The sequence below is a fragment of the Enoplosus armatus genome, chromosome 13 (genome assembly GCF_043641665.1).
Source record: "Enoplosus armatus isolate fEnoArm2 chromosome 13, fEnoArm2.hap1, whole genome shotgun sequence".
NCBI lineage: Eukaryota > Metazoa > Chordata > Actinopteri > Centrarchiformes > Enoplosidae > Enoplosus > Enoplosus armatus.
In genome coordinates this window covers 8,912,928-8,927,951 of record NC_092192.1, presented here as the reverse complement: position 1 = coordinate 8,927,951, position 15,024 = coordinate 8,912,928, and the positions used below count along the sequence as shown (strand labels likewise).

The window sequence follows — 15,024 nt, the reverse complement described above, 5'->3', positions numbered from 1 at the left end:
CTCCCTCGACCGCTCAGTGCTCACACTACTGTCAAGTTTCAGCATCGCTCAGCATAAAACAAAACGCTTCCTGTTAGCATTTTAAAATAAAGTCCATATTGAGAACCATAGACAGTGTCGTTGAAAATATATTGAGTTATTTTTAGTGAAGTAATAGGTAGCCTACATCGTTATTTGTTTTTTTCAGTCATTCCTTCCTCGCGAAGAACCATGATTATTATTATTTTTATATCAAATTTCCGGGGCTTTTATTGTGAAACCGGCCAGCTGCTTCTTCATTCTTGCTAACTTGACGCAGATCTTGCTCGTCGGTTGATTGACGTCATTGGCCACAACAAACCCTCTACCGCCCCCACTTGAAACAAAGTGAAGCAACCATAAATATATAATGATAAAAAAAAAACGTTACTGACATTTAGTTAAGAAAATTAAAATATTGAGTAAAATTTGTCCATTATCCATCACATTATATGTTATATGCTGATGTCAAACACATTTCTGGTTCTTGCTGTGACTCCCAGCATCAAAGACTAGGGACCACAGGTAAAGTACAGTAAGTGTAATTGGGTTCAACATACTACCAACCACGTCACACTATCTAACACAAAGCTGTGTTTGTTTTCCAAACAATGTGACTGAGATCATGTAGTCACAATCATTATACAATATTAAGGGTAGCTCATGAACATCAGTAAAAAGTACTTGACTCATATATATATATATATATCACTTAACATATTATTCAACACACTCTCAGAATATGCATCCCTTTGCAATAAAAACAAATGCAACTGGGTCTTGTAAGGTTTTATTGTATCTTTATCTAAAATAAAAAGACAACAACAATACCTGTGACACTTTGTATGCAAGCTAAAGTGTTGGAGAAGTTATATCTCAAATTGATTTCTAGTCAAGCTTCTGAGGTTTCTGGTACTTAAGGAGCACGGGGTAAGTGGTGCCTATGTGCTTTTGGTTGTAGTGGTGGCAAACAATCTCCACATCGTAGAAACTGAACTGGACTTTTACACGCTCGTTGGGCGAGGTGAGGAAACAGAGGGTGTAGAGGGCGAACTCGAACTCTGGACTGACACCGATGAAGATGCTACCCTTGGGCTTTATACCGTTCTTCCAGCTGAACTGTAGCGCCAGGATGTGTTTGTTCTCGTCGGGCTGCAGGGAGAGTGGAAAAATAAAATGGCAAATGATGAAAGAGGGTGAGGGATGGAGAAACAAGTTGGATTGTTTGACAGAAGCAGCTGTGGGCTTGTTCTCATCAGTCTGAGGAGAAGAGACAAGAAAGAAAGAAGTGTGAAAGATGTGAGACTGAAACAGACGTTTTTCGGTGTCAGCATGTTATTATTAGCCTTAACGAAGGGAAAGACAATTTGAAATCAGGATGAACAAGAGGTGAGACTGAAACAACAAATTAGACACAAACATCCTGTCAGTGTTGTACATACTTGTTATACACACTATCTGAAAGCCGACATATGGAGGCCCATTTCATGTCGTCAAAGAAAGCAAACACGAACATGGCGGGAACCAAGGCCGTTTTGTCGAGTGGCACCTGGGAAGTTTGCTGATTAGCACTTTTATTACAGTGCACAGTGAGACAGTGAAAGTCGTTTTGCCAGGGATCGTATCTATGTGTCTGGATACTCCTTTTCCCGTAGGAGTCTTGGATAAAGTTCAACCAGACAGGTGTGTCGGTTAGCAACAGTGAGAAAGTTTCCTTGTGTAATAGCGCCTTCAAGCGGGTAAAAGTGTAATGGAATTTAATTTTATAACCAATTAGAGACTCTCAGTGACTTCCATGTTTTGATCATTGACCAACCAGAATCATCACATCCCATAAGGAGGAGCTTAGTATGAGAGGTTTAAAAATTGATGCTCGGAGAAACGACAATGATCTGCATTCTGAAACCAGACCCTTTGTATTATCTCATAATTTAGACTTTTTTGTCTCATAATTTTGACTTAGTCAAAATCTTAGCTTATCATTAGTATTTCTATGTTTATCATCCATAACATTTCATCTATTTTCTTTTCCTGGTGGAAGTGTGCTTCAATATCGACATAACTTGAAGAGATACACACATTTTTGGAAGATAGCCCTATTGGTCAATTCCGCCAATATCTGATAATAATATCAAACATAATCGTTGGGTGCAAATACTTGGCTTGCTGTACTGCTGCATGATACTTGGAAACTGCATAGGAGATTGGGTAGTGAAAATTATGGAAAACAGATGTGAAAATGATCACTCCTTTCCATGTTTAGATCGAAAATGGAGTAAAGATTACACATTAAAAACATGTACACAGATCATTTAACTTTGTTTTCATTAGTCTCCTAAAAGTTAGCCTTGGATAATGTCGATACTTCAACATAAACATTGAACAGGAAGTACGGGTGATCTACTGGAAACACACAGATGATTTGGCATAGATTCTATCACTTATAGATTTCACTGACCAACAGGCTAATATCCCAAAACGTTGTGCTCAGGTTAGAGAGACAAAATACAGAGAGCTGTGCAAAAGGCGAGAGAGCAAACTTGATCACAGTTGGGTGTGAGGTTTCTCATCAATGTGCAAGAATGATGACAAGAGTAAGACAACAAAGAGTGCAAGTCAATTGGGGGAACAGAGGAGGTGAGAGAAGATGGAGATTTGTCAAATATATGGGCATGAATGTGTGATGGGGACATTTTAGAAGATGCCTGATGATGGACAAAGGAGAATCTGTTTTATGGAACTATATTGTATGAAATTTAAAAGTGTGTTGTCTTAAAAAGAGAAAAAAACAAGGAGTCTTTCAGTGCTGAAAATATATTCCTGTCCCATGTTGTTCCATTTTAGCAAGAATACACACAATAACATTGTACCTGGGGTGAATTTGCGTTGACGCTGTAGCCTTTGTAATCGATGTGTCCCAGCTTTTCTTGTAGGTAGAGCTGGATCCAGTTGTGGAAGCCGATGACAGTTCGCCTTCCTCTCGTCTCTCCAACAAACACGTGTTCAAACCCTGAGGAGTCTGGCCTGGTGGGAGACAGAGACACGCCATATTGTCAATTATTTTGTCTGAAAAATCTGTCTCACTTGTTGTTACATGCAGCAAAACATTCAGACAAATTACACAGAAAGTCATCAGCACATGGTCATGCCCCAAGCTCAGTTAATTTAACGGCAGATGGAACTTAACGTAGCAGCTTGGCATCTATGAGAATGACCAAATTGTATTAAGTCATGCGACATTTGGACAAAATGTGGTGTTTTGTGGCTGCTTCCATCTTGAAAATACTACAAATAAACATTTCCAGGTTGGACAAGTTCCATCACAGTGAGGCTAAGTAGATGTACAACACAGAGCCAGTTTCTCAGAGTAAGACGGTTACCATCATCGTGCCAGATTCCACTGGTGACGTTATATTTAGGTGCTGTGCCAGATTTCACCCACCTGCTGGATCCTCTCCTCGCATAAAGTTCAAACCAGATCCTGTACAGCTGCTCCTTGAATTTTGTGTCGTCCGCTGGAGAGAGGTGCTTCTCTACCAGGTATTTATGAGCTATCTGCAAACAAACAAGAATTTCCTCTAAAATGTTGTCATTTTTACATTTTTGGCCACGCTAACAAGCAGTGTGGCTCACCACTTTAGTCCAGACTGAAATATTTCAACAACTGGTTTTGGATATGTATTCTTGTTCTGCAATTGTTGCAGTGTTTTCTTTCTTTGGCACTGATATGAGATATCATATCTGAACAGAACAAAATAACAACAGAGTTTTCAGGGTTACATGTACAGAACAAAATGTAGAACATTCAAAACCATTCAGAAGTTGGAACCTAACATGGTTATGAGTAATAAAAGTAATAATGTAATAGTAATTGAATCATTGTGAGAGTCAGTTTAATTGTATTATATGAATATTTCAGCAACTGTGCAACTCCTAATTAGTTCTCATTAATTATTTAGTAGAACTGGGCCTTTATGAGGCACAACAAGAGGGGAGGGTTTATTTCCAAAAGTCCCCACAAGTACCTTCATAGTGGGCGTCTGAATGATGGAGTCCAGGAACTTGTGGTTCTCTGCCACCTCCTCGGGGGTTACAATTTCTGGCTCACCGGTGTCACTCTCATAGTTATCCAACAGGGAGATAAAGGCTGCAGAAACAAATGCAGACACTCTTCAAAAAAAAGGGATTTTGTTCAGTCTGGGATAATACATGATGTAATTTTTCAAAACACATAATATGTTTAAGTGCTGACCAATCCTAGAAACATAGATATAATGACAACTATGAAGACAACGCTGAATACAGAAACCTCCGGATCAGTGGAGTATTGACAGAAAAAGCCTCAAAACTGAGATCTGTGTGTCTACGTGGACACATTTGGCATGAAAGAATTCACCAGCTCTAGTAACCAGGTGGTGGACAGTGAAGCAGGTTACAAAAGACTATAGACAAACAAAGTACAAAAGTAGCAAGGAGGGGGGAATCCTCCTTTTTTCAATGCCAACTATTACATAACTCCGTATACAGCTCTGTGAGAGCGGACTGTCTTCTCTTACATGCTGCATAAATCTGTGAAAACATTATTAGACAAAAATAGCCGTAGGGAAGCGTGTTTCTGCAGTTATCATGCAAAGAAAGGTGTGAAGAAGAAGCCAGTGGTTGGAGAGGAGCATCTTTCTGCACACAGAGCAGTGACCTCTGCATGCTCTGTGCTTATGCAACGTGCCACTGTTCGTCATAAGGAGATTAGGAGTAGATGAAAAAGCTTTACTCTGACGGGAGGTGACGGGGAGGATAGTATCAAACAGCCAAACAGTGCAGTGGAATGTGTGAAGAGATCATGTCAATTCAAACATTCAAGCAGTAACTAATGCCCCCTCCAGAAAATCCAGTTGCGGGCTGCCTCATCCCACAGAAACAAGTGAAAGACCCATGAAGAAAGATAACACGCTTCAGACTACATTTAAGTAAATTGAAGGTGATTTTACAACTTCAGTGTTCTGCTCCCCAAAAATGTGTCTCTACCCTCATGCACTTACCTAAAAAAGTCTCCTTTTTGAAAATGTTCTCATCGACAAATGTAAACAGAGGATATCCTGCTCCATCATTGTTGTCATTGGCCATGCTGTCTCCAGCTTTGCCCTGCAGCAGGAAGAGAGTTTATGTATGCTCACTGCTTTCTGTTTCCCCATACACTCTTAATTTGCTCTTCTTTTATGCTTCAATACATTTTGCATTCAGTCATTTAATGTCTCAAAATTAGTGTCATGGAGATTTATTGATGGTTCAAGATGGTACACAAAACCAGGACGAGGCTCTTACATTACAGATAAACAATTGTAGATGTGTTTAAGGGCCAACTAGAATGTCAAAGCATACAGGCAAGTAAGAAAACACACATGATAAGATGTTGGAAGTCATGATTAATAATCAGAGCCTTGTGTCCGTGAGTGAGTGTGTGTGTGGTGCACCTGCAGAGAGATCCTGTAGTCTTTTCCAGGTTTGAGTCTGTTGACGTCATTGTCCCACAGCTCCTGCACCATGGCAGACAGCTCTCTGTCACTCTCAATCATGATGCGACTGCTCGGTCGTGTTCTTGGTCCCGCAGTGGATCAGCTGTGGACGGTCTGGTCTCACTATATGTCTCTTCACAGGAGAGGAACGGTCAATAAAGCTTCTTGTAGGTTTAGCGTTAACAGTGAGCCTCATCGGTGGACAGAGGAAGATATTGCACTTTTTAGTTTATTAGTCTGATAAAGAGGCACCTCGGATATATTTTAAGGCAGCTAGTTCACTCATCCATCCATTCCTTACTAGATTTAAGCAATTTAGTCAACTGCTGTCAATTACTGAGATATCATAAAGATACATTTAAATCCCTTGAAGTTGTGTTTTTGACTGGGAGAGCTCTTAATAATAAGTTTGTATCACGGGGCAAAAGTTTCAAAGATAAGTTTATTGATGCAAATATTTTTCTTCAAAATGCTTCTGCCTCTCAGAAACACACACAACACCCTATACAAGGTGTACATTTGAGATCTGGTATTTTTCTTCTATGTATCAATGTTGGCAGATTCAAAAAATATTCAGGAGGAAAACGTGTGAGCTGTGTGATTTTGGAGAAAATTTGTGCAATTTTCTGTTGTACTCTACATACTGTGATGATTTATTAAGAGTGTTGATGTTCCATGAAATGGCTCAACAAAACTCTAAAATATTCTGGTGTACAGATTATCAAAACTTGGAATTGCTGTTTCATTTTGATGATGTGTTTGATGTGCTAACTTTGTCTCCTGGAATATAATTATTTAATTAATATTTAGTCTGATAGGCAGGAGGGTCTGAAAACTGTTCTTTTTTTTGGGAGGGGAGGGGGTTGTAGTATTGCTTAAAATGTCTTGTAAGCACATTCGGGCCAGATATAGTTGTATGCATGAGATGAGACAATAAAACAACATTCATATTTAACTATCCTTGCCAATGATGGCTTTAATACATACAGCCACCTGTCTGGCACTGAATGGGGATATTCATTTCACTACTTAAATCTGACTAGGATCATAAATAGAAAGCCACCATATCATAAATACTTTTGGAGTTGACTTAGCACATGCTTCTTAGGTAGGAAGACAAATTGATAGGTAAATATAAAAATAAACATTTTACACATAGTCACAAAACAATGATTCACAAGGCTGTCATATTAAGTTAATGTGGGCTTGTGATAGTCCACAGCATTGTAAAAACATAATAGGATCCCTAGCCAGAGCTCATCCATCTGACTGCATTTCACAAAAACATGGCTGAAAACAGATCACGCATCCATGACACTGAGCTCTGGGAACTTCATCATTACTATCCGAGCCCCAGGTCGCATCCCATCAGCCACCACATCAAAATCCACTGACCTTTCCCCGCTGAGTCTCGTCCTGCTTGTATGGTTCAGTGAGGAGAAAACGACGAGTGATTTGAGGGTTAGTGAAGCTTGGCCAGGTGCTGCTGGTGGTGGTTTCCTGTGTTTGTGAGAGCAGGTGTCTTTAGGGGCATGGTAACAGTTCAGTCAGTCAGTTTATGGAGAAAGACAGACAGGGGCTAGGGGGTGGGAAGGGGGGCGAACAGAGGGCAGGACAGGAGAGAGGGGCCATTTTAAAGGGTTATCCCCTGTCAGCAACTCTAGCCAAAGGGATTACACTATGTTGTCGTCTCTTTTCAATCTCAGGCTCAAACATGGGCTCTTTGTTTCTTTAGTATTTCATTGTTTGTCGCTCTGTCACAGCATAACCTCTGGATTACAGGGTAAATATGGGTCACGTTTCAGGTAACAAGATGTTGTAAAGGCTTAGAGTATACTTAAAACACTACAGAGAGCAAAAAATACTCAATGCTGGTTTGGTAATATTTCAGATTTTTGACATTTAATTCAAAATGATCTTAACTCTTAAGACTAAATGTTAAATTGAGGAACAACTAAAAAGGGTAATGACATTTCTGAACAAAGCCAAATTTAAGACAAGCCTTGTGTCGGGTTTGACACAGACCACCTTCCACATTGTTATTTTATCAGCATTTGCTTCATTACTTTTGAAACTTTTGTATAATAATGACATGTTAAAGCAGTTTTATATATTCAAACATATACATAACCTTTTTAATTCTTTCTAATTGTATTTTTTCACTGAATGCTGTCTTTATTCAACCATAAGAAACAACTTCTTGGCTCCTCTTATTACTTATGTGAAAATAAACATTAATATATAATTTTACAGTAAGGAAATGGAACTTAGTCTTTACTCAACTTTGCCCATTAGGCTCATACTTGGATGAGTCAGCAGTGCAAATATGAATTTCCACACGTGTACAGATGAAAAAGGTACTGTGATCTGCAACAAAAGTGACACCTGAATGAAACATCTGAATGGCTGGAGAAAGATCACTGTTAATTTAACAACCACCTAACTGTAATACAACGTGGGAGAAGTGGAAGTACGGACACATTTCAGTCAAAGGTGAGTTTTTCAACGGAATATTGTGTCATGTTAATATTCTATGACGCCTAAATGTGGTCCATATTGGTGGTGTATATTTGTGAGGAATAACTAAAGAGTGTAACATCTTAAAAAAACAATAAATACCTGCAAGAAAAGTATCTCATGATCCCACAGCAACTGGAAACAGTATTATAGTTCTGGCAGTTGGTAGTTCTGTTGCTAGTAGCAACCACCGCTGGCACAGTCTCACAGCAGCTCAACTGACATTGTTACATCCACCATTTTGCCAGATCTTTGACCCAAAAAATATCGACATCTTTTATCTACTCCTTATCTGCCCTTGTTGGAGCATTATCTGTAGACATTCTTTTTATCACGTGTTTTGTGATTGTTGATTTGTGATTTAGTAGAATTTAGTTTCTCTATGATCAGCTTACTGCTAACCAAGCTAGCCACTATATTAGCTGGCTGTCTGGAGCTAACGTGTTGCTAATACAACATTCTAAGTAACTGTTGGGATAACTGTTGTGTATTTTTACTCTTGTGGACTCTTATGAGTATGTTTACTGGATTAATTACCACATCACGTTGATCATTCACTGGTGATGCTTTGTTTCTTCCTCACATGAAGCACAATGTAACTAATTTGACAGCTAGCTAGTCTGTGACTCATTTTTACAGCATTTTTGATCTATTATTTATGGAATCTCATTGTTTTCTGATTTGGACTCACTATCATTAAATTTGCTGTCCAATACAAAATATTGTATTTTTCAGCCTCAGATCCAGTGAATAAAATAGACAAAATGTTAAGCGGTAATATTTATTTAGAGGAACAGTATGCTGAATCCATTTCAACCTGCATTCAAACATTTCTTACATGACACATGAAGTGACAGGGGCTCTGCATTGACGGGAAAGTGAATCCATGTGCAAACTGAACTGTATTTTTACCTGTCCAGACCAGCATAAATTCTGAAAGTGGTCTGCACTTTTGAAGAAGTGAGGAGCAAATCATTCAACGTTGAACAACAGATTTGATGCAGGATTCAAGTTCAAACAGAATTCCTGGCATGAGTCTTTCTGATCAAATGACAAAAAAAAAAGAAAGAAAATAAATTAACATTATAAAAAATATTTTTGTGCCTCTCTTTGACACTAATGTTTGGCAACATTAAAATAACTGTTGTACATAGGAGGGTGTGAATAAATCTAGTCAAATATCATTACTAAATGCCTTGGCTGTTTACCAAGTGAGGATTTCCTTTCTCACACCACAGTCCCTGAATTACTCATCTTTCCAACAAGTACACACGTACACACGTACACACGTACACACACACACACACGCACACGCGCACGCGCACGCGCACACGCACACACACACACACACACACACACCATAATCACAATCCCAGCAACCCCATCAGAGGATCTACTGTCATGAATATTTACTGCAGTGTTCTCTATTATTAGTCTGTATTGACAAATACATGTAATTCAAACTATTTATGAAACCATTCCCCACAACCAATTCCATGAAATTCCTCTTTTCAACTCACATGACTTTGATCATGACGTGCAAAGACACGTTTTTGTAAAGAAACTCATCAAGAAAAGGCTGATCTAAAAGAAATCAGATGCCAAAAGATGACCCCAGCCTAAAAATAACATATTAACGTAGATAGCACACAGTCTGAAGGTTTCCCATTCTGGTAGTCGACCAAACCTCAATAGTTTTGGTATTACGGCTGGGTGATGAATCTCCAGGTTTGCCTCCATTGCTTTAATCTTGTATCAATCAATCTTGTATCTTGTGTGTCTTGGTTAGATCATGAAATTCATCAAATTATCCACCTTGAAGTTTGTTTGAAGAAAAGTTAGCTGTGTCGTACCAGAGGGTAGATACTTAATATGACAAAGAAGGACAAATGCGCCGTGCTTCTTTTCCCTGTCACACTCAGGGAATGGTTGCTAGGTAATTGGAAGTAAACACCTTGAATTTACCAAACTGAGCTTCGTCAGTAGTTCCAGTATCAGCCTTTGATCATTATAATCCTATAACCCAAATGACCGTTTGTCTATCCATTTCTCTTTGAGATTAAAGCTAAAAAACTGTTCTTGCCATTCCTGACAGAAAACTTTATATAAATGACATCTGTCATATATTAAGTAAATCCAAAAAATTTACAACCAGGTATTGAATGTTTTATACCCAATATGCCTGACCATATTCAAATAATATGGTACCACGGTACATGTTTGTTGTGGCACAGTTGTGCTAATGCAGGTGTAGTGAGTGCCACAGGTGAAGTGATGGTTATGTGAGATAAAGTGCATTCAAACGGAGCATACAACAGTGAGGTCCTGCACTGGTGTCAGTCCTCCTCATCACTCCAAAAGGCATCTTCTTCATCGAGATCCACACCGTGAAAGAGTCTGCAACAGGCAAGAAAAGACACATTCAACCAACTTGTTTACAGATGGATGGTAAGAGTGAGTGACTCATTGGCTGAAGTGGTGAACATAAAAAGAGAAACAGATCACTTACTGGTTGTAACAGGGTGAATGTGGGTTGTTAAAGTGACTGTATGGGTTAACTTTGCTGAGCAGGCCCAGGCACAGCCAACAGAAGTATTGTCTACACGAGGTACAGGTCATCTTGTTACAGCCATCCACTTTCTAGAGACACAGACACAAGGGTTTAGTGGGAGAGCAAACATCAATTAATAATAGTAATTGACATGACACATTATTAAATAGTTAATCATTTGTACATTTAAACAAGAATGGCTTTTGTAACAGTTAAAGGCCATTTTGAACAGAGATATGCAAACACAGGTTAATAGTCTTCTATCATTCTGCGTGTAATGTTAGTAATGAAAATAAATGCTCTGTTTGTTTCATATTTGAAAACTGACAGCACTGAACACTGACCCCTGGTGATAAAGTCAAAGCCTGTTCTACTGAGCTGTCACCAGCAGGGGGAGCCTAACCTGTATATTTGTTCCACAACGTGGGCAGCCTTTGCAGTTCTCATTGAGCCAGTCTCTGCTGAAGGACTCCTCCACTGCTTTCTGGATCACCCTCTTCCCAAAGCGTTGCTCCATGAACTTTTTCCCCTCAGTTGTGGCTGACAGGTACTCATCTCTGAGGTTACGCAATTCATCTGTGGCAGAAGACAGGAAACAGGAGCAGCACTGGTTTTAACCTGAGGACTGAGGGTTGGGATTGATAAAATGTGGTAGTAACTTTAAAAATCAAACTCTTTAACCACCATACAATATTTTGCCATTACAGCAACTGAAAACCATTACTATTCACAACATCTCGATTCCACAAGGAACTTAATGATGTGCGTTTAGCTTTCAAAACTGAACATCCCAACTGCAGTTAGTTTTAGTTAACTGTTTTTAACTGTAGTGTATTGCACTTTAACAAGCCTAGTAGCAAAACGGGTGATCTTTAAAAATGCACACACCATTTAGTATTAAATCGTGTAAACAATATGAGAAGATTAACTCCTTTTACCCACAAAAAATTCTCAAAAATGTAACTTTAATTATCAGTGTAACTGTAGAGCATTTGGATGGCTGTTGATGGGGATTCCTCCAGCATAAAGTATCAAATAGAATGACAAATGACCTGGCAAAAAAATGAAGAAACAATTAAGATAAGCTTGTTAGAACCAGATCCAGAACAGAAATGGTTCTCAGCTCCTAGCTCTGTTCTGGGACACAATCATCAGAAAGGCAGTGTCCACACTCAACGAGCCAATCTGTTGCTACAAAAAAACTTCCAAGTCTTGTGAAGCTGACTTGAGAAATATAGGGATTTCAGCTGACAGCAGCATTAAATTAAATCAATATATAAATCTGACAAAATAACCACTCTTCTCTTGTTGCCCTTAGAAACTAAATTACTGTATTTTCAGTGACATTACCTGCAGGGATTTTACAGTTGGAGAGACCATGATAGCCCAGCTTGCACAGTGTGCAAAAAGCATACTGGCAGGCCGAGCAAATGCCCATGGTTGTGTCTGGCTCCACCATAACAGCAGTGGCGCAGGACTGGCGGGGACAGTAGACCACGTCGGCCATGAGGTCCAGACTGGACTGGAGCAGCAAACGGTCATAACGGGCAAACAGCTCGTCATCCACGAGCTGCTTCACCTGAGAGATGAAGAACAGAGGGAGGGAAATGGTTCATTACAACTGATTGGGTGGGGAAATTTTAAAAAGTCAATCAGAAGTTGCAGAGTGGGAATTAGTTAAACCCTCTTCTGAAAAAGCACTTATTCAACTGTAAAGTGACTTCAGAACTACAAACAAACAAACACACACATCTACTTTACCGCTCTCTTACCTGCAAAGGTGTGGCTATGGAGGTACATTTGGGCTCAGGGCAATTAAGGCACTGAACGTTGCCGTCCCGTATTTGGATCTGGAAGTATTCGGTCATGCAGGCCTTGCAGTAGACATGCTGGCACTCCTTAAAGCAGAGGCAGTTGGAGCCCAGTTTCTCTACAAAGCAGATCCCACAGCAGAACACTTTGCTGTCAAACACCTTCTGTCGCTGCGCTTCGTCAAAGTCCAGGAGCTGAGGTAGGAGGTCGGCACGCGGGTCCAACAACAGGACGGTCCGCGGGTCCAGTTGAGAAGACGAGGACAACTGCGGTTCAGACTTCTCCTTCTTCATTTCTCTTTTGTTCTCCTCAGCGCTTTCAGAATGACTCCCACACTGCGTCAGAGCTGAACAAAATTGATAACCGTAAAAATCACTCTCAAAAAACAACCAAAAGTTCTTAACAAATAATTTTTTTTTTTTACAAAACTAAAGTGCGTTCTTACAGATACAGAAGAAAAATGCTCGTCATGTGGTGATTTTACCTACCACGTCAATTGACTGAGGACTCAATGTGTACTTTGATGAAACAAAGCACTTGTTTGAGACAGCAGCGATTGTTTTATAGCAAGTAAATTTGAATGAATAAATGTTAATTGCTGATATTGTAAATATGTCAACCCACAGTATCAGCCTACTACTACTTCACAGCAGAACAGTAGTAACAGATTAACAGAAGAACTAAATAAGAAGCAATAAAAAACATTATTTAAATAAAACACATACTGTACCTGTGGCTGCAGGGTCAGTTTTCCTGCGCTCACCACCTGCCTTACTTCCTCCACTGATGACTTCAAGAGGAGACTGGATGCCCAGAAAGTCCAGAGCCTCCTCTTTGAGGAGCTGGATCCATGTAAAAAGAATCACACAGCCTTGATTCTCCTCCCACAGTTCATCCAGGCGTTGGCACAGAGCGCTCATCTGAGGAGGTAAAATGGAAAAGTAAAGGGAACAGGTATTGAGAGTGATGAATGGTAAGGACTGCCCAGAACATTTGATATCAACAGTAAATCTTCAAAGTAAAGCCACTCACTTTTACTCAGTTGAAATCAATTTGAATACTTTGCCGACATGTGCGGGTCAGCTTTTGTAAACTGCTGTAGTGAAGAATTATATAAGCTAGCATGAGTCTTACCTGTGCTCTGGTCATCCATTTAGAGCTGAGAGTGAATATCGGTGAGGATGTGGATGGATAGTCTGCAGGAAGCTCAAAGTTGAGCACCAAAGGAGGTAAGAAGCAGACATGATATTCAGTTGGCTTCCCTCCTGAAACACAGAGGAGATTTAATTACAGTCTTGATAGCAATGAGACACATAAATATGGCTTAATGAGAAGAGGAGAGAATAACTTTATGTAAATCGTCTACAAAATAGACCTATGACAATATGTAAAAAGTGCCAACTACACTTGATTTGCAAATGAGTGCTAAGTTGCAGGCCTTGCTCTTATTTCTTTACACATGTTACTGACAGCTGTACCTTTGACAACAACTTTGAAATCAGGTGGGAGCTCCAGACAGAGCTGGATCTCTCCCCCCTGTGCCGAATCCGCCCGGTGGAACTCATCATCATCATAGATACTTGCTAAAGCAAGCAGTTCATCCTCCTGGGCTTCCTTGTCCTCAGACATTTACATTCCTGCATAAACAATAACACATATGACATAAATTGATCATTAAGAAAATCTACAAAAAAGATTAGAAAGCAAAAGCAGCACATGGATGTAGCAAAGCCAAACAAACAACTACCAGACATCAGACCATCTGAGAGAGTTGTGGCTAATCACGTATTTCACTAAGATAGCTACTAACGTTCTCAGTACAATAACAAAATCAGCATTTGACATTTACAGTTACACCTGTATACACGTCTGCCCTTTTGTGTATTGATTAACAGTATTTTGATCTAACTACGATTCTAGGGGCACCCTTATACACAGAGTAAATGAACTCTACATCAATAGTGAGCATAGTCTGTATTTACACACAGCTAACGCAACTTTGTAGTGACATAACGTCAGCTTGCCTCAGCTAACGTTAAGGCTAACTTATACTGTGGTCAAAAGTCAGCACGCTAGCTATCAAAAGTAAACTTTATCTATATGAGACGTGGCCGTCATTTGATGTTAATTCAACACTTGCCGAAATAATATTTGGTGTTGCTGAGAACAGGGGAAAACTGGCAAACTTCAAACCAGGAGACAGTTAAGATAGCGAACTATGAAACTAGCTAGCAGTGGGGAAAAGCATTCAAGCTAGCTAGCAATGTTAGCTGTAAACAGCGGCTATAGCTACAGTCAGAGGCCGGCCCCGCTGTAACTTTTCCTCTGTAGCAGAATCAAACCAGGCCAAGTCTTCTGTACTTCTAAGCAAAGCTAGTATACGTGCGGCAACACAGTACAAATGTGATAATAACGTGCTTCTTACCTTGTCCGACCCAAGTACTAGTGACTCCTGCACTCTGACTGGCTCATGACTGGGGACAGTTTGGTGTGACAGCACCGCCTGCAGGCTAGTTGGTGTCCTACAGGTTTACTTCAGTTTTCATCACTTCCTTCATTCAAACTATGCTAATAGCGACACATCCGTTCATATTTATTTATTTTTTTAGGTGT

At 39.7% G+C, this 15,024-nt stretch overlaps 2 protein-coding genes across 3 annotated transcripts; both read right to left on the bottom strand.

Annotated features, from left to right (window-relative positions):
* Positions 1–906: 906 nt before the first annotated feature.
* endou2 (endonuclease, polyU-specific 2) lies at positions 907–5,591 on the bottom strand. Its single transcript, XM_070917625.1, has 6 exons — positions 5,490–5,591; positions 5,058–5,160; positions 4,044–4,165; positions 3,461–3,573; positions 2,889–3,042; positions 907–1,170 (listed from the first exon to the last, which is right to left on the bottom strand). Exons 1-6 carry the CDS (start codon positions 5,589–5,591, stop codon positions 907–909), a joined length of 858 nt encoding a protein of 285 aa, XP_070773726.1.
* Positions 5,592–8,815: 3,224 nt separating this feature from the next.
* rnf14 (ring finger protein 14) lies at positions 8,816–14,886 on the bottom strand. 2 transcript variants are annotated; one of them, XM_070917311.1, is made up of 9 exons: positions 14,837–14,886; positions 13,890–14,048; positions 13,546–13,676; positions 13,142–13,331; positions 12,372–12,757; positions 11,950–12,178; positions 11,003–11,175; positions 10,558–10,688; positions 8,816–10,445 (listed from the first exon to the last, which is right to left on the bottom strand). In XM_070917311.1, exons 2-9 carry the CDS (start codon positions 14,038–14,040, stop codon positions 10,385–10,387), a joined length of 1,452 nt encoding a protein of 483 aa, XP_070773412.1. In that variant the 5' UTR covers positions 14,041–14,048; positions 14,837–14,886; the 3' UTR covers positions 8,816–10,384. The 2 variants fall into 2 exon arrangements, with proteins under 2 accessions (XP_070773412.1, XP_070773413.1); XM_070917312.1 differs by having other exon boundaries at positions 13,546–13,673.
* Positions 14,887–15,024: the final 138 nt, after the last annotated feature.

Excerpts from the sequence above, each read along its gene's own strand:
- endou2 (XM_070917625.1), bottom strand. The coding sequence starts at position 5,591 with ATGATTGAGAGTGACAGAGAGCTGTCTGCCATGGTGCAGGAGCTGTGG. Across the intron at positions 5,161-5,489 it reads ACTACAGGATCTCTCTGCAG|GGCAAAGCTGGAGACAGCAT; the intron begins GTGCACCACACA and ends TTCCTGCTGCAG. Across the intron at positions 1,171-2,888 it reads TCAACGCAAATTCACCCCAG|CCCGACGAGAACAAACACAT; the intron begins GTACAATGTTAT and ends CTCTCCCTGCAG.
- rnf14 (XM_070917311.1), bottom strand. The coding sequence starts at position 14,040 with ATGTCTGAGGACAAGGAAGCCCAGGAGGATGAACTGCTTGCTTTAGCA. Across the intron at positions 13,677-13,889 it reads TTTCAAAGTTGTTGTCAAAG|GAGGGAAGCCAACTGAATAT; the intron begins GTACAGCTGTCA and ends TCTGTGTTTCAG. Across the intron at positions 10,689-11,002 it reads GTTGTGGAACAAATATACAG|AAAGTGGATGGCTGTAACAA; the intron begins GTTAGGCTCCCC and ends CTGTGTCTCTAG.